At 39.3% G+C, this 17,153-nt stretch overlaps 1 protein-coding gene across 1 annotated transcript; it reads left to right on the top strand.

The window, feature by feature from the left end:
- Window positions 1-5,656: 5,656 nt before the first annotated feature.
- LOC143180078 (chymotrypsin-1) lies at window positions 5,657-11,113 on the top strand. Its single transcript, XM_076379608.1, has 6 exons — window positions 5,657-5,664; window positions 9,608-9,678; window positions 9,968-10,122; window positions 10,349-10,597; window positions 10,679-10,816; window positions 10,925-11,113. Exons 1-6 carry the CDS (start codon window positions 5,657-5,659, stop codon window positions 11,111-11,113), a joined length of 810 nt encoding a protein of 269 aa, XP_076235723.1.
- Window positions 11,114-17,153: the final 6,040 nt, after the last annotated feature.

Here is a 17,153-nt window from a genome sequence, read left to right as displayed (position 1 = left end):
TTTCGTATCAGTAGGATGGGATATTTGGGAGTCGCTGATTAGAAACTGAAGCTTCTCACTTGTTTCAATTTTGTATCGATTCTACTCATTTTCTAAGAAACCATGTACTCTAGATTTGAAGAAATGCTAACTGATAAGAATTTTCAGAGTTATCTTAAGACACCATTGCTCACCTACGTTTCTTCCTGAAATGCAGCCCGTCTCTCCAACACCATCTATACTTTCCACATTCTAGTCGTCCTTCTTTTAAATAATCCCACTCTCAATTCCATACTCCCTCAGTCGAAGTCACCTCCAAATACAAAGTGTAAATGGAAATTAGAAATTATAGAATCGCGCATAACGCAATGGCGAAAACACGAGAAGCCGCGAGGGAGAGCCAGGTCTCGCAATAAAGATAATTGTAGTTTAATCCAGATCCTGTCGAGCAGGGGGAGCATCGTCCGATGGAGGAGGACAATCTCTCGCATTCGGAAAGTCTGATCAAACCACGTGCCCATGGAGAGTAACGAAACGGGGGGTGTGGGTGGAGCGAGACACAGGGTGGCTAAGGGGAAACAGAGAAGAAGAGAAGGATAAAGGGGCGTGGATATGACGATGATAATAGAAATACAGAGTAACGGAAAGAAAAATTTCAAGCAGCAGAGAGTTTGGCGCGATGGGGAGGAAGAGGGAAGAGCGTGGACTGGGAGAGAGAGAATCTGCTGGGATCCCCCAGCCTCCTGGCGTAATTCTGCTGGATGACAAGACTGGGGTTAGAGGACAGGTGCTACTGACGCCTTTGATCTCTTCCGCATTACACGCTGCGGAGTATCGCGCACAAAAAAGGGAATTATCAAAATATCCTGGCTGGTTGCGCCCGCTCCTGCGGAAAGAACGACGATCGATACCCGCTTAGGGTCATATCATCCATGACGTTCTCTTTGTTCTCCTTCTGTTCTGCCGTTTCGAATTGTTCCTTTCTACCCTTTTTAAAAATATCCTACCTGTGCCATTGGTATACCTTGCGATATGCCTTAAATGATGTTTGACGCCGCGATCGCGAGGGAAATTCAAAAGGAATTCAAATCTGGGGCAGGTGGGTGTTCAAAATTGAGACTTACTATCAGTAGTGAAATTGAATGAGCCTAAAATAATTGTTTGAAAATTTAAAGGGTTTAAATACAGTTAAATTTAAGGGGTTTGAACAAATTTGAGGTGTTTAAGAAATAAAAAATTGTAGGCATTACAAATTTAAAAATTTGAGGGGCTTACAATCGATAGTTGTATTCGATTTCTAAATATTCTATGGTAGTTTTATCCAGACCATTATTCTAGTATCAGTGTAATTCAGAGAAATATTTAAATCCCCAAGAGTGCAAATCGTGAACCCAAAACTTTACTAAGCATAACACGATTCCATGAAAAACGAATTATCATTATCTAGTTAGAAGAAAGAGCTTGAAATACCTCTGGAACGCGTAGCACTGATAAACCAGCACATGTTGTTCCCGTGGCTGACAAGGAAGAACTAGGCAGCGGGATTCCCAATGGACTCTAAAGCTGTTGACGACAAATCGAGGGTTAAAATACTATCGGTAAATAGTGAGTGGAACGAGGGGGATGGCGCGTATCAGATGGCACGAGGGGATTATAACCCTAATTTAGGCTATCCGCGTGACACTCTAAATGAAGTAGCCTCGCGCTGCTCCCATGGTTGGCAGTAATCAATCCTGATACCGTGGACGCGTGCACACTTCTACATACAGCGCCTTGCTATTTATCGGATTGACATTGCATTCCTCAGAATTTTTAAAATTAATAGTTCTTCGAGGGGTGGCAAAAGTAATATTTTAGGACTGCAATGTTATATTATCTTCCACAACCTTTATCAATCATTTGCTTCAAATACCTATCCAATCCTATTAAATTTCCATCGTCTACATACAATCTTTTTCTCGATAACTTTCTTTCGTTTTTATCACTTCAAAACTATTCCTAAAGCCATGCAGAAACACTAGTATAAAAAATATACTCTTCTACTACGTCGTTACTTTCACTGTTACTCAACACCTTGTGTCCACATTATATTTTAAAACAACTTATTTTAGAGCTAACCCAAGACGACAGTGAATCGATAAATTCTACATCGATCATAATAAAAAATAATCTGATACCCACCTGAAGCTCATTATCAACCCAATACAGCATAAATAAAAATCACAGGTTAACGAGTCATGTCTGAATCGGAATACTGTTTTGATTTACAACCTGTCGCATTAATCATTTTATTACCGTCAACAAAACATTGATGGATTCTCAATATACCTATAATCTCTATAATGCGAAAATATTAAGCTTAGCAGCATCGATAAGCACAAGAATAATTGAAGTGATTTATTATCTACGTTCTCGAGATCTCGATTAAATGAACACAATGTCCGGGGTTCATGATTTATCCTAATTCATTCGAAATTTTTGATAGCCCACTCGAGACAATCAACGTCTCGTGAGATCAAGAGTTTATCGTTTCGTGACGAAACGATTTCCTTCTCCAGCACACCCGATAATTCACGCCATTTTTCTTAATACGTGATAATAGCACGTCGCTGATTAGATAAAATCACCGTGACCGTGATCACGGGCAAGACACCGACTGAAGCTATTTCCACCTTTCGGTCGCCCATAAATCACGTTTCGTGGACGTCCACGATTCTGCAATCTCGCAAAACGTTTTCTGAGGAACCAGCACTTCTAGTTGCAACCCTTCCCTTCTCTGCGATGCATTCCTCCAAGATGACCCCCTTACGTCTCGACTGTGGGTAAATTGTTCCTGTGGCCACGTCTGTCTAACCTGGATGTTATCTGTATCTACTGCGTCGCTGGCAAGAGTGTTTATCGTAACGCAGATAAACGCTTATCTCGATTACTATTCGAGTGAAATTTTGTGCGTAGAAATTTCGTTGCAGATCTCTTGGACATGATTTCTGAAAATAATCGAAAATTGATTTTCGATAAATCTTACATATTTGAGAAAGGAAAATTACCAATCGCTTATAATGAAGTTAGGCGTTTAGCTGAGATTGCTTCCTTTTAAAAACAATGGATACCAATACTTGTGTGGAATTTTATATAAATTCTAGTACGGTTTACACCTTTACAGAAACGAAACGAGCCCTAACAGGCAATTATTCATCACGAAATTTCTCCACAGGAACATAAACAATTTCTTCATAAAAGCAATTAATAATCACACTGACACAGGAAAGTGGTTTTTCCAAAATTTAATAATTTTGTCTCTAAAACAATTACTTACACTAAGATCAACTTATATCACGATTCCTAGTAACTAGAAAGCCCTCCAATGAGAACCATCTTCCCGAAAAAATGCTCACAGAAAGAACAAGAAGAAAAAGGATCTACGCCAAATAAGAGAAAAGTTAAAATTCAGGCAAACTGAGCAGAGCAACTTCTCACCTCTACCGTCTAGGCTTCCGTGACCAAGTGAACGACGACAGACACGCTTGATCGTGGGAGAGGAAAAAAAGTGGATGCGTCGACGTCGGGTGAGGTTTTTTCTTGTGTACCGACTCACTGCATACCGCATAGCCAAGAAAGATAATTATAGTTTCACGATCGACGTAAAAATTTCCGAGATTTCTGCGCCGGTGCTAGCCAACTCTTCCCTTCTGCGCCGTAGAAATGTATCGTTATGGGGGCCAGCTAGTGTGGGTGAGAGCCCCGAGCTGAGGAGGAGAAGGTGGTTGGGAGCCAAAGTGAAGGGTTCACCGAAGAATGATTAGCAGACTGGCCGAGACTTTCGTGTTTCTCGGATCCACGAACCCGTAGATCATGATAATTGTGAGAACAATTCATCAGGTAAATTTTACGCTAAGCGGTCGCCCGATTCGTCGGCGCGTACCGACGATCCAGCCAGTCCATTAATCACGACCTCCGATTGTCGGTCGAGATCCGTCAGAGGCAACTGGACGTGCACTGTGGCGCACGATCGATGGAAACGATTCTGCTACGCATTATCGAATGTAGACTTCTCGATATCGCTCCCACCTTCTAGTGATCTCACCTCTGACGAAATCAGAAGTTATCGGCATGAGAATTGACGTTAGAAGCGTGCTTTGTGGGCTACTGTGCATAAGTATTTCGACACTTTCACATTATTGGAATATAGAAAATGAGGTAAGAAAAATTGTATGATATAGTTTTGGATACAAATCTCGTTTCAGGAAATTATATAAGGTTTACAAATACTGATGAGAGTAACGTTTGGTAGCAGTTAGTTTAAATAAAAAAGGTGGGTTTTTCATGAATTTCCAATAACGTGAAAATGTCCAAATATTTATGCACAGTAGTGTGTGTACTGTGTAAACTTGTCGCTCCTGCTAAATTGCTAGAATAGATATACTATTTTTTTATGTGGAAGTTAATGGATAGGTGTATGTATAAAAAATAGTGAAAATTGGTCGAAATTAAGGTGAATGATATTAATAGGAATTTGTAATGGAAATACAGAGAAAAATTGATTGAAAACAATTTCCTGTAAAGGTATGATCACTCTACTTCTGCAATTTTTCCAACAAATTTCTAATTAATATACTGTTTCTAAATTTGTTCCAAATAAATATTCGTATTTTTACAACAGCATGAGGTATCTAATCCCAAAACATTCCTAAACCTAGAAATAGAAACATAGAAACCTTATCATATTACAACCCAAATGAATATTAATCGTCAAATTATGCCCACGATTTCTCATCGACAAGACCAGCAATAATTTAAGATCTACTTCATCTACTTAAAACAGAACCTCTTCGATCATGAGGAGCAATCTACTGCTGTCTGATAACAGAAAAGGAAGTTCCACTTGTCGAAATAGGAACGAGGGATCGAATAATGTTGAACCAACAACCAAGAGTATCTCGCCCATAGTTCATAATTCGCGGCCCGTCGGCGGAACCGCGGGATAAACGCAAACGAATTGGCTGTTGGTCAAATGGCCAGCGAGCTAATATAACTCGAAAGCGATCTTTGGATTCCTGTAACGCGAGAGGCTGTTCGCGCGTTGTTGACGTCTTCTTTGCGTTCAAGTGGTCAATTTGCCGGCACTTTCTGCGGGTGCTCGTGGTTGAAATCACTTACCAGCAATAAACGGAGAACAACCAGACGGTAATACGTGTTTGCACTAATAATAGGTCCTCCGTAAACACAGGGTAGCTTCTACGCTAGTAATTATTGTCGTATTCCGCGTAGGTATACTTGAGGATGCTGTACACGAGCGTTCGTCGATAACGTTGAATCAACTGACTGTGAAACAGCGTCATTCCTTTCTGTATTACCACTGACATTGTAGCTTTGCGACCGTACCATTTGCGGCGATCCTTTTTTGCAATTTACATTATCCTGCTTGGTTTACCTGGATACGATTTAATGAAATTTCGTTGGCAACGATTTCGACAGCTTTGTTTAATGATAATTCGAGAAGCTTATTTGCTTTCGGATGTTGTAACGAAATATAGCGAAATGAATTTTGCAATGTCTGATGTCGATGCTAAATTTGGAAACATCGATAAACGTGCGATGCGGCGGGATTAAATTTTGTGTTTCTTTAATCGGGTAAAAATAGATCCTGATATCGAATAATGCGCGTTATTCAAATTTAATGAGATTGTTCTTTATTATACAAGTTAGTATTCAAAAGATAAACAGCTCAAATAAAACATATGGATAATATAAATATTTTGTAATAAATTTTAAACACTTTTACTGGATATATACTATGTTCCATATAAAAATCGATATACCAAATTAATAATCTCTCAACGCAAGAAATCTCTAGTGTCACCCAAATTTTAAATAAAAAATAATATATCCTAATCTACTTTCTCTTACCCCTTGCAATAAGTTCGTCAATCAAACCATATTTGAAACAATCCTCCAAAAAAAGTATCTAAGTACTGTAATTCTCAGTAAAAAGCATCCAAAACAGGAAGCTTTCAGACTCCCACGAGTGAGAAAAAGAAACGAGAAGACTCGTCAATAATGACAGAAGGCAACGTTAACTTCTTGACCATTTCTCTCGCTGCAACAATGACTCGTTGCACTCTGGCAAATCGTGGGAGAAACACGTGTGAAAACAGAACCAGTTGATTCGACACGGCCTAAATGTGACCCTAAAAGTTGCAAGTAACGACCAGAAAAATGTATAATTACGAGGCATAAAAATAACCATCGCCCACTCAAGAGCAGTGGTTCTGTGGTCTGTGTGCAACAATGTTCCCTGTGTTTCAGGGTGTAGCACCCACAACTCGCACAGATTCCCACTGATCTCTGAGCCAGCTTTCGAGGATGTTCGGCAATTTTTCGACAGCGATTACCAGGAGCTTGGCTCACCTGACCCTGTTCGCGCTGTAAAAATTGTTCTGCTAAGTATAGGGCAGAATGGAAGAGTAGGCTCGGTGGACACTGAAGAAACTCAGACGTTCGTCTCTTTCGAGAAATTTCAACGCGAGTCGAGGGTGGTAAGAGGGATCCTAGGCTCCAGAGCTAACAGTCTTCGACCTGGTTCTGCTTGACGCTTAGGGGCGTCTTTTACACCTTTTTTGTGGAATCAGAGGAAATAGTTGGCTTGAGGGGATGTAAGGAGAGTCTGAAGGCTTTAATGAAGACATAAACAGTTAAGCACTTTTTTGTTATGGGATAGTAGACATCTGATATTTCATTTATTATGAGTTATTTTTGTCTATAGGAATACTAGGTATGAAAAATAATGTAAAATTGTATAAAGTAAAACTTTAGATCGACGATGTAAGGTTCACTTTTGATATTTTCGAGTGAGGAGAATTTAATGCATGATGTATGATAGATGAAGTGTTGCATCAGGCTTCTTGTCGATAAAGTGTGCTTGAGTACTATTTCTTCGTTACACAATGCAATTGAAGCATTGTGAAGCATTACTTGTGCTGTTAAAACTTTTTATAGAGATTGAATTTTTCTAGAAATTTATATACTGAAATATTGAAGCTCCTAGTTTCAATGGTTCACCATTAACTAGCAATAAAATTCTTGACTTTAATAAGCTACTTGTAGAACCTTGTTAATTATGGGACAAGGTAAAGATCACGTAGCCAAGTACAAGGAGCGACAAGGCAAATATTGAACATGTTCTAATAAAAAATCGGTATCGATATCAATAATCGTCACGTGTGTAAAATAAAAAATTCGAAATATGATAAAATATTGCCACTTGAACTAAATAGATAACAAATATATCACTTTTACTCGTTTCCTATCACGGTCATCAGTGCAAGATGAAGAACTATAGCTAATCAAACACCGATCGTCCAGTACTCGAATAAATAAAAATTACAATATACGATACTGACTTAAAAAGTTCCAAAAGTTAAAAAATTTTCCAAAGACCACATCGATGGAAACGCAGAGACTGAAAATCGTTCGGATCACCATCTGTCATGGCGAATTGTTAACTCGGTTATAGCACACGCATATCAAATCGTCCGCGACGTACCTTAGCACGAAATAGGCAGCGCGGTAATACGATTTGGATATATGGAGAGTCCTGTGGGATATTACCAGCACAGAGCTCTCTCCCCTGTGATACGACAAATGATATGCATATGTAAATACGGTGACCGAGCATTACGAATCGGCCTAACGCCGGGAAATCTGATTTGCAAGCCGTTCTACGAATCCTCCCTTATTCCTCCTACTACTGTACTCTCGACGCCACTCTTCCCAAACCTATTCTCGACTTTTTTATCATTAAACTTCGTTCCTACATTTTAATTTCGTTGCCTGTTAGAAATTTCATGTGACACAAATATGTCACTCATGTGGCACAAAAACATTTGTCTAAACTATTCATTTTTATTCATTTCACGATTAAAACACCTTAATGAGTATTTTATAAACGAACATTTTGTTTATTGATGTAAAAAAAGGAGTCACTCAGGAGGAAAATTAGACATGTGAATTAGTAATTAATAAGTATTTTTTCTATTAAAAGGGCTCATTATTCTAAATTTTTATTAAGTATAAAATCCTTGAAAATTGTTTGAAAGAAAATTTAGGTAATAAAATGTGGATTATGAACCTTGATATTTACATGTATTAAATAGGGTTAAAATGTTACGTATAGAAAACACAGTTTGCTAAACAATAATAAGTGAAAATTAGTATTCTCTCAAAAGCACACTTTTCAAGCTAGATTTCGTTTTTATGGAATACCATTTATTAACGAAGGCAGACAGCAAAATTAGACCAGAATCCAGAAGGAAAAATACGGTTCCCTTGGATTGATTCAGTGACCTCGAAACAGCCAGAGCTGTTCAAGGGAGGATAGTTTTATCTCACGGTCTTTGGTTCCATCGACGGCGCTCGGATGATCCCGTTAACAGGATCAAGACTCGTGGCAGACGAAGGGTTCTTGTTATTCGCAATCGCCTTCTCCTCTGATCCTTAGGGACGCGAAATCCCCCTGGATGCTCCGAGAATTACTAGGAACGCTGGGATATTCATTTGCAGAATACACAATGAACGAAATTACTCGCCACCACAATTCTTATTAGCCCTCCCGCAACTGTTGACGTAGAATATCATGCATCTCTTAAAGGATGCACACTTCTTCCTATTTTCTGCTTGTAAATAAAATATTTCTAAAATGATATTTACATTGAATGGCGTTTCACATCGTCGTGAATGACTGATACACGTACTACGCAGAACTGATTCGATATCGATATCTGTCGTTAACAAGATTTTCTTAATTCAAAACACTGATTCATAAAAATCCGAATCATTTTGTACTGTCACGCACAGATTTAATCTCTAATGTTTGTTAATGTCAGATTAGGTACTTCGTTTGGATTCAGAGATATCGATATATTTCACTTGATAGTTTCTTAATGTTTTGTTGTGAAATATTTTCGATTGTAATTAAATGGAAATTGACAAACATTTTATCTTTCTATACAGCTGCACTCTGTGAAGTGAAATTCTGTCCTATAATTTAAGATAGCTTGCACTATCGTACTAGTGATTGTCTTTAACTTCAATTCTTTAACTTAGGTATCAAATAATACAATTGAAGAAGCCAGTGTCTGTTGTATGGAAATCCCAGTCATTCTTTTTTAAAAATACATCGATCAAATCTATTCTACGCGCTTTAATTGAGTAACCATAAGTATCTTGATCAAACAAACGATAAGGGGCATTTCAAAAGAGCTTATAATCAAAAGATTGTATTATCAATTGTAATTTGATCAATCAACGCATACTATCGATCGAAGTTCTCACAGACAGTGTCTATTAAAGCACCACGACAAATACGTCGAGTTTATATTCGCTATCAGATTAATTACTTCCTTGTTTTAAAAACGAAAAGGAATCTGATAGCTACCGATATCAATACCATCTTGTCGTCACAATCAGAGTTACTGAACTGTCAAATATATATCTAAAACGTCATCCTTTATGATTGTAGTGATACTTCTTCACATCGCCGATAAAAATCTAATATTTTGTTTATCCTTATCAATGATGTGTATTCACTTGGAGCGTATATAAATTCATCCATAGAGTTTGTCAGGCACAGTATTGCAGTTCTTGCCATAATGTACGCTGTAAGCATTGCTCTCGTTGCCTGCTTGGCAGTCACCACTTACGGTAAATATAAAGAAGCTGCAAAGTTTCAAACATTCTTACTTTGAAGAACTTCAGTATTCTACCTTTTAATACTTTAAAGATTTCTTCATTCTTGTTCAAACTGTTCTTTTATTTGAGAATATGTTTCTTTTGCATCGCATACTTTTTATTGAAACTATTTTCACGACAAATATTACAATTTTTTATTAATATATTGATTCAGAGTAATAATTTGTAATTCATAGTGTATTAAGTAAAGGCGCCATTTATATAAATATGTATTGACTAAACATTAACTTTGTCAACTTAGGTCTGCCTGAGACGCAGATCGTTGGTGGTAAGGATGCACCTGTTGGAATGTTTCCCTACCAAGTATCTCTTAGGAAGAATGGCAGACACTTCTGTGGTGGATCTATTCTTTCTACTCGCTACGTCCTCACTGCTGCTCACTGCGTTGATGGGTATGTTTAATTTACTACCCAAAGGACAATGAAATTCAATCTCTAATATAGTATTTATCCAAAGTGTCGAACTTTAGTTTCTTATTAAATAGCTATTAAACTTCAGACCCACTCTATACCCACAATTATAATACTTTATTTAATATTAAAATTTCAATGGTATTGGATGCATAGTATAAATTAAAAATGAAGTACAAGTTGTGAATCATTTTACAATTATTGACAGAGAGAAGAACCCAGGATCAATCACTGTCCACGCTGGAACAAATCTATTGAACGAGCAAGGAGCTGCTTACCAAGTAGAGAAAATTTCTTCTCACCCCAACTACAACTCTATGCTGATCATCAACGATGTAGCCGTGCTTCGTGTCAACAAAAACATTGAATTCAACTCGAAGGTGCAACCAGTCAAGCTGGCATCTGGCTCTAAGAGCTACGAGGGACAGAACTGTATCTTGTCTGGATGGGGAACGACTGTGGTTAGTAAAATTGTAATATATAATTAGACAAAGAAAAGGTTTGCACGTGAAAAACCTTACGATTATTAATTTCAAACTCAGGTTGGTGGAAGCACTCCCAACAAGCTGCAATACATCAATCTCGTCATCGAGTCTCAGTCCAAATGCAAGCAGACCCATTGGCAAGTGAGGGACAGTCACATCTGTACCTTCACCAAGCGTGGCGAGGGTGCATGCCACGTAAGTTTCATTTGCTTTATCTCATGAGTGTCATTTGTCTGTTTATTGAACACGAATCTAAGAATTGTACGTGGAATCAATTATAATTATTTTTTTCTTATACCCCAGGGTGACTCTGGTGGCCCACTCGTTGTTAACGGCGAACAAGTTGGTATCGTTTCCTTCGGAAGACCATGCGGTGTTGGAGCTCCTGATGTATACACCAGAGTGACAGCCTTCGCATCCTGGATCAAGCAACAGGAATCTTTCCTTAAGGAGGCAGGAGAACCAGAAGAAATTCAAGTCTACATGGACTAATTTGTGATATCCCACTCCAAAATTTTATGCCAATATTGACGAAACATTTTTACTTCTGAAAAATAGTGAAACTATTATGAATATCCCGGATTATCGAAATTTTTGTTCCCAAAATACTTACTTCAAAATAAATCGAACATTATTATAAAATAACGTGTCCAACATTTATTGTCATGGTAATCAGTTAATTAATCATCCTACTCTCCTAATGGAAATAGAAAGCAGGAAAGATCCAATGCACTCTGCATTCTGCATTCTGTAAGCTACCGCCATCTATCAGATGACCAGAGAATAAATATGCAGATTTCCAACTCTCATACATCAAATACCACTTGTGCAGTTTATAGACTGGTATGGAGTGAAGTCACAGACGAGTGTACGTGATAGTAATAATATAAAATAATAAGAAAGCAAAAAAGTGGGGGTCACTCAGGATGACCACTGGTCATCGGCCAGTTGCCCATTGGTCAGGGGAGCCCAAAGTCCAGGGTGACCTGAGGTCCAGGGCCAGGAGTCCCTCCAGTGGACCCCGAGGAGGGTCCACACCCGCCGAAGGACTCGCGGCGAGTGAGACATTCATGCTCCTGCAAGGGTATTTATACTCCTTCGGGGAAGATGAGGAACCAATCAGAAAGGTTTTCCAAGTAGTAGGAATTTCGAAATTGATCTAACGAACAATATTTGGGAAAAATTCATATTTTCTATAGAATAATCATCTCAGCAACAGTTTCTGGTACGCATAGTATTAATCGCAATTACACATTATTCTTCATTCGATTAATCTCGCAATTACGTAGCTGGTTTCTGTTCTTCTGGTTACTTGCTCGAGAATATCCAGCGAGCGCAAATCGTCCTGGTGAACCTCTGGAGGAACTCCATAGACTCTCCTGGGCTATCCTGGATCATTCTGACTAGTGAACAGTTTGATTATTGATCAGACGGCTGACTTACTAGCTTAAGTTTTAGACTTTATGATCTTTGTGAAGAAAGATCAATGGGACTTTGATTCCATTTATCTCTCTGTGGGTCTCTATGGGTTGTATACTATCTACCCTTAGTGTCTTTATTCATTTTTCTTTACCATCTTAACTAAGCGATTCGTATTCATTGCTAAAATTTATTATTTCTCATACAAAAAATTAGGCATCTCATTTAGAACAAATATTGTCACTCTGGTATAAGTTTTTTGCAACAATGTATATTGCGTAAATAGCATTTTTACTTATAATTTCAAATCATAAGGATGAATGTAGAGGATAGTTTAATGGGACACCTTGTATATTGGGTGGTATGGTAGGAACATGTTCTCGTTTGCTGGTTTGCTAGCGTTCGTTCCTTGCGACTTTATCCTCTGTAGATAAATGTGAAGATATCATACGACGATATCATACCGATACAAAATTTATTTTCGTCATATATATAAATATAATTTTACTTATATTTAATTACTTTTAATCTTCTATAATTAATGTAATAATATAATATAAATTTCATGCTCATTACTCCTATAAATACCGATAGTCGAGTAGAATGATTCCTAAGTAGTTCATTGTTGGTAATTCAATTTGCGTGACATAGCTACCCAAATAGGATAAATTTATTTTATGCTTTGACAGTAACATCCTTTGATCTCGCAATAAAAGATAATATATGTATAGTCTACTAAGAAACACGCGAAACTCAGTGAAATATTAATTAACGTACATGTGCATAAATGAACATAATACAATTAAGAGGTTCATAGTTCCAAAATATTGTGGAGGAAATTATTCTAGTTATAACAAATGCATAGTCTAATGAACAGTTTTGTTCTTTGCAAGCCTGTAGAACATTACATATCGACCTTGTCTGGTTATAAACAGGTGCCTACCTACGCCTACGCGTAATGCTAATCGCAGCAAGATTCTCGATTAAGTAATACCATGATGCAGCCTCTTTACATTACAACAGATCAAGGCTGCAATTATTGTCGACTGCAATCCTTAGCGGAGAAACGCACTACAATTAAGTCAGGATTATTTATAGAGTACTTCATGATCATCAATAATTCTTAACATGACACTCTAGCATTTAACAAACCAAACGTATACCTAAGCAGCAAGTCTATAATTCATAATTAAAATTCAAAACTACACACTCCAACATCCCTAAAATGAAAACATAACTCATGCTGTTTTATTCTACAACCACAGATTAGATCAGAATCTAGGAAACAAATCTTTCAAAATTGCATAAAATATATAGTTCCTCTAATATTACTACTACCACATGTTCACGATTACAGTGATAAATCCTCTCAATCTCCATAACTGAAAATTTCATTCATATCCAGTCGCCACAAACATCGTCAGTGTCGCCTCTCACAATATCCTTGAAATCGCCAAGGTTATGGTCATCGGGGACGATTCCAAAGAATAGAGAAGGCTTTGTCGAGCGCAGGTATACGAGTAGGACGCGAAGGCGGTTGCACCTGGCACCCCCGACGATCCCAAACTCACGCCTCGCAGACTTCTATGCTCGTCTCGACCCATCCACTCCTCAATGGTCCATTTCTTGCAGTCGTCTCGTTCCCTTCGACGATCGAGGCTGCCCCCCTTTGCCCAGGGCCCAAAATAACAGAAATTGCGGGGAAATCAATGTCCCCTCTGCTGGTGTCCCGTGTACCATTGTGAACGCCCAGGTAACCCAAGTTCACTGGTCATTGTGCTCAGGACGTTTTTATGTAGAATCGGCGTGTTGCCAGCGATGGCTTGACTTCCAGCCACTTTTTCACCCTCATTGGAGTTTAATGCTGATTGCACGAGGCACCAGGTGCCGCGGCATCCTGCGAGGCGAATCGCTCGTGAACGGTCCTTTCACAGGTTTATTTACGAGGACGAACGTATCGATGTCGCACGGTTAAACGAGTTGCCGCGAACTTTGGATGCTTGAGGGTTCTGGGGAGCAGAGGAGGTTGCGAAACCGCGACGATTCGATCGATAGAAACCCTCCAGTCGAATTATACGTATATATCGTTCGAAATATTGGACAGTAGAACAGTCTATTTAGGTCACTCGATTCACGAACCGATCGCTTTGAAAGTTTTCCCCTCGATTGACACATTTCACTGGCGCCACGCGCGATCTCCGCTCGAACCGCACGTACGCGACGAATATACAGTATTTTTTCTCGTAACACCGCCGCGAATGAAATCCCGATGAAACGAAGGCGGTCGATAGGTCGATCTCCTTTGAACGCACCACCACGGGAATGTTTCCGGTTACCTTGCACTCGTTGCCACGTTTTCGAGATTGAATTTTTTTCACAGTCGCCCCCAGGGCGCCGAATAAAAACGATTTTCCCTTCGATCGGATATTAAATAGTCGACATCATTTTTCGGGGGATGGTGTTGTCGCTCTTCTGGGCTGAAAGATAAGTTTGGTGAGCGTATGTTTCGTTTTATTAAACCGCTGGAGAACCGACGGTGGCTAAACATTGAATTTTAAGCTGGCACTTTTTTCAATCAATATTTTACTGCGTTTGTTTCAATATTAGCTTGGAACAATTTTGCAAACCCTTCATGACTATTTACTTTCTCTTATATCTTTTTTATCTTTATATTAGTAATATTGTCGCTAATTTTATTTAATTTTATATTTAGATTCTAATGTAATTAGTCATAATTCAAGTATCAAAACATGTATTTTTAGGTTGCTCACTTATCTACTAGGACATTTGACTTCTTAAGTGTTTGAGTATTGGAACATTTACTTTTAGTATGGAATTTATGGATCCCAATCCAGTCAAACAGAATTTTACAAAATTAATTAAAAATAGAAAAAAAGAATCTTCGTAAGATTACGAACCCTCGATTAAATAAGCACAAAGTATTTCTTCATCCTAGACTCTCACAATAATAATCCTCAACAAATCCTCTGAAAACTCTGAATAATCCTGCATAATTCTTCCCATCGTTAGTTTTCCTACCCCACATCCCTCTAACTCTAATTAAACCGCCTCGAACGTATTCCAAGCAACATAAACGCCCCATTAATTTCGTTGATTGCAAGAAGCACACTAGGCAAAGGCAGGCTATATTTCTGTTGCGTCCAGTCGAATCCCCCTGCGTCGTATGGCAAGTGACGAAGAAAAGCATTCGTTAAGAGAGCTCGCGTTTCTTCCTTACTGCTCTTCAAAACGAGTTGGCTCGTGAAGAACGGGACTAAGGGGTGAGGCTGGAGAATAAGAGGCGCGCGAGCGAGCTGGCGGCGGGAGGGTTGCGGATGAGCCAGCAAGTAGGGCGAGTAGTGAAACGTGTCTCTGTGCGTCGGGATACTTATTTAGCTGAAACTCCTCACCGTCCATTCTCCTCCACTCTCGTGCCGTCCCTCTTTGTCTCAATGACCTCGTGTACAGGGTGTCCCGTAATAAGTGGGCATTACTTCAGGAGCTCATTCAGCGTCTGAAAATAATGAAGAAAGTTCATATAAATACACATCCCACTTGACCTTGTTTACGAGACATAGCGAGCTTTACCTTCTGTCGTTTAGTATATCTGATTACTAGACTGCGGATTTTTATGCATTTATGGGAAATTGCAATATGCAAAAATGGATAGAATCTACATAGGTAATATGAACAAACGACGAAATTCTTGGCAGATAAATAGATTGTATAATATTTCGAGGATGAAATATGTACTTAATTAGATCTGGGTTAAGTTTCTCTAATTTTATGTATGAAAATAGAAATTTTTGTAAATATCCAGTCTACTGAGAAGCTCAAAAACTACCTTGCATTGCAACATACGTTTAGAAACACCAATACTCCTTGATGTTCCTCGAATTGGTTCAAACCCTAGTCCAATTTTCGATCATAGCACTTCAACAATTTTAGCAGACCTTGCGTACATGAAGGATTTCAAGTACCCTCACATATCTCGCGAACAAGGAGACACATCAAATAAAACATACAGGGTGATTAGTCTATCTGGAAACCCTCCGAGTGCTGATAGCATTTATTCTAAATTCATTCTAAATGTTGCCAAGACCCATTACAGGTCTTCCAGTTAAACAGATCACCCTGTACGTTTATATGAACTTTCTCCATTACTTTCAGCTTCTGCATCAGTTCCTGAAATGTTGCCCACTTATTACGAGACTCCCTGTATATCCCAGAATACTAACGACGTAGCAAGAAAATCCTGGCCGAGGGGCCAGGGTGTATCCAGCAGCAGGGCGGCCAGTGTGTCGGCGGCGGTTTACCTGCAAAGTTTTCCCTTCACGTGCCAACTCTGGGGGCTTCTTCGTGGCCGTTGCTTCCAGGCCGCCTCCGTAAACGGCGTAACGTCCGCTGCGTCCCATAAATTAGAAGGAACATTCCCCCTGGGAGGGACGAGAGAGAGCCCTTCTCAAAAGCGGCGCGGAAAGACAAGACGCGTACCCTGTTTCCGCGGACTGGTTATAGTCGTAGAGGGAGCACGACTGTTTCGCGATGGCAAACGCCGAACGAGCGCGGTTTGTAACGATAGGCCGAATTGCGTAAACCAGCCGCGCAATTGGCGCTCGTATAATAAGCGGGACTGGCCACAAATTAATTAACCGCTGTGAATCTTTGTAGGGGACCGAGAACAGGGAAAGGAAGATCCCGATGAGGAATGTAACGCGATTTGGGGAACGTAGCCATTGTTCTACAAGGACGCGAGGTATTACGAGGCAAAGCACCCTCTCTGGAGTTGCGTGGAGCTCCAGAGTTGGGGAGCGCGGGAAATCGATCGCTTCGACTTCGATTTTTGTAGTGAAATCGCCTGACTGCGTCGAATGATGATCGCTCCGCTGGTCTCGAGACCGAAAGGAATTTTACGATAAATATTGCACGCGTATCGAAGCTTTACACCTAAATAATGCATACTTTATGGCGACATTCGTCGCGGTGAGGTTGGCGAGCACGGCTAAACTTATTAACATGAAACTCGCATAGAACAGAAATTGCGTCGTAAACCCTATCGTAAACATTAAAATTAGAGTACATTCGTGAGCATAAGTCATCTGAGTGAAATTCA

The sequence above is a fragment of the Calliopsis andreniformis genome, chromosome 6 (genome assembly GCF_051401765.1).
Source record: "Calliopsis andreniformis isolate RMS-2024a chromosome 6, iyCalAndr_principal, whole genome shotgun sequence".
Taxonomy (NCBI): domain Eukaryota; kingdom Metazoa; phylum Arthropoda; class Insecta; order Hymenoptera; family Andrenidae; genus Calliopsis; species Calliopsis andreniformis.
The sequence above is the reverse complement of the archived record's forward strand: the minus strand, read 5'-3'. Positions and strand labels throughout refer to the sequence as shown.

What these genes read in the sequence shown, in the direction of transcription:
- LOC143180078 (XM_076379608.1), top strand. An exon ending in CTCACTGCGTTGATGGGTAT is followed by an intron (nt 10,123 to 10,348) that starts GTTTAATTTACT and finishes ATTGACAGAGAG; the next exon opens with AAGAACCCAGGATCAATCAC. An exon ending in GTGGCGAGGGTGCATGCCAC is followed by an intron (nt 10,817 to 10,924) that starts GTAAGTTTCATT and finishes CTTATACCCCAG; the next exon opens with GGTGACTCTGGTGGCCCACT.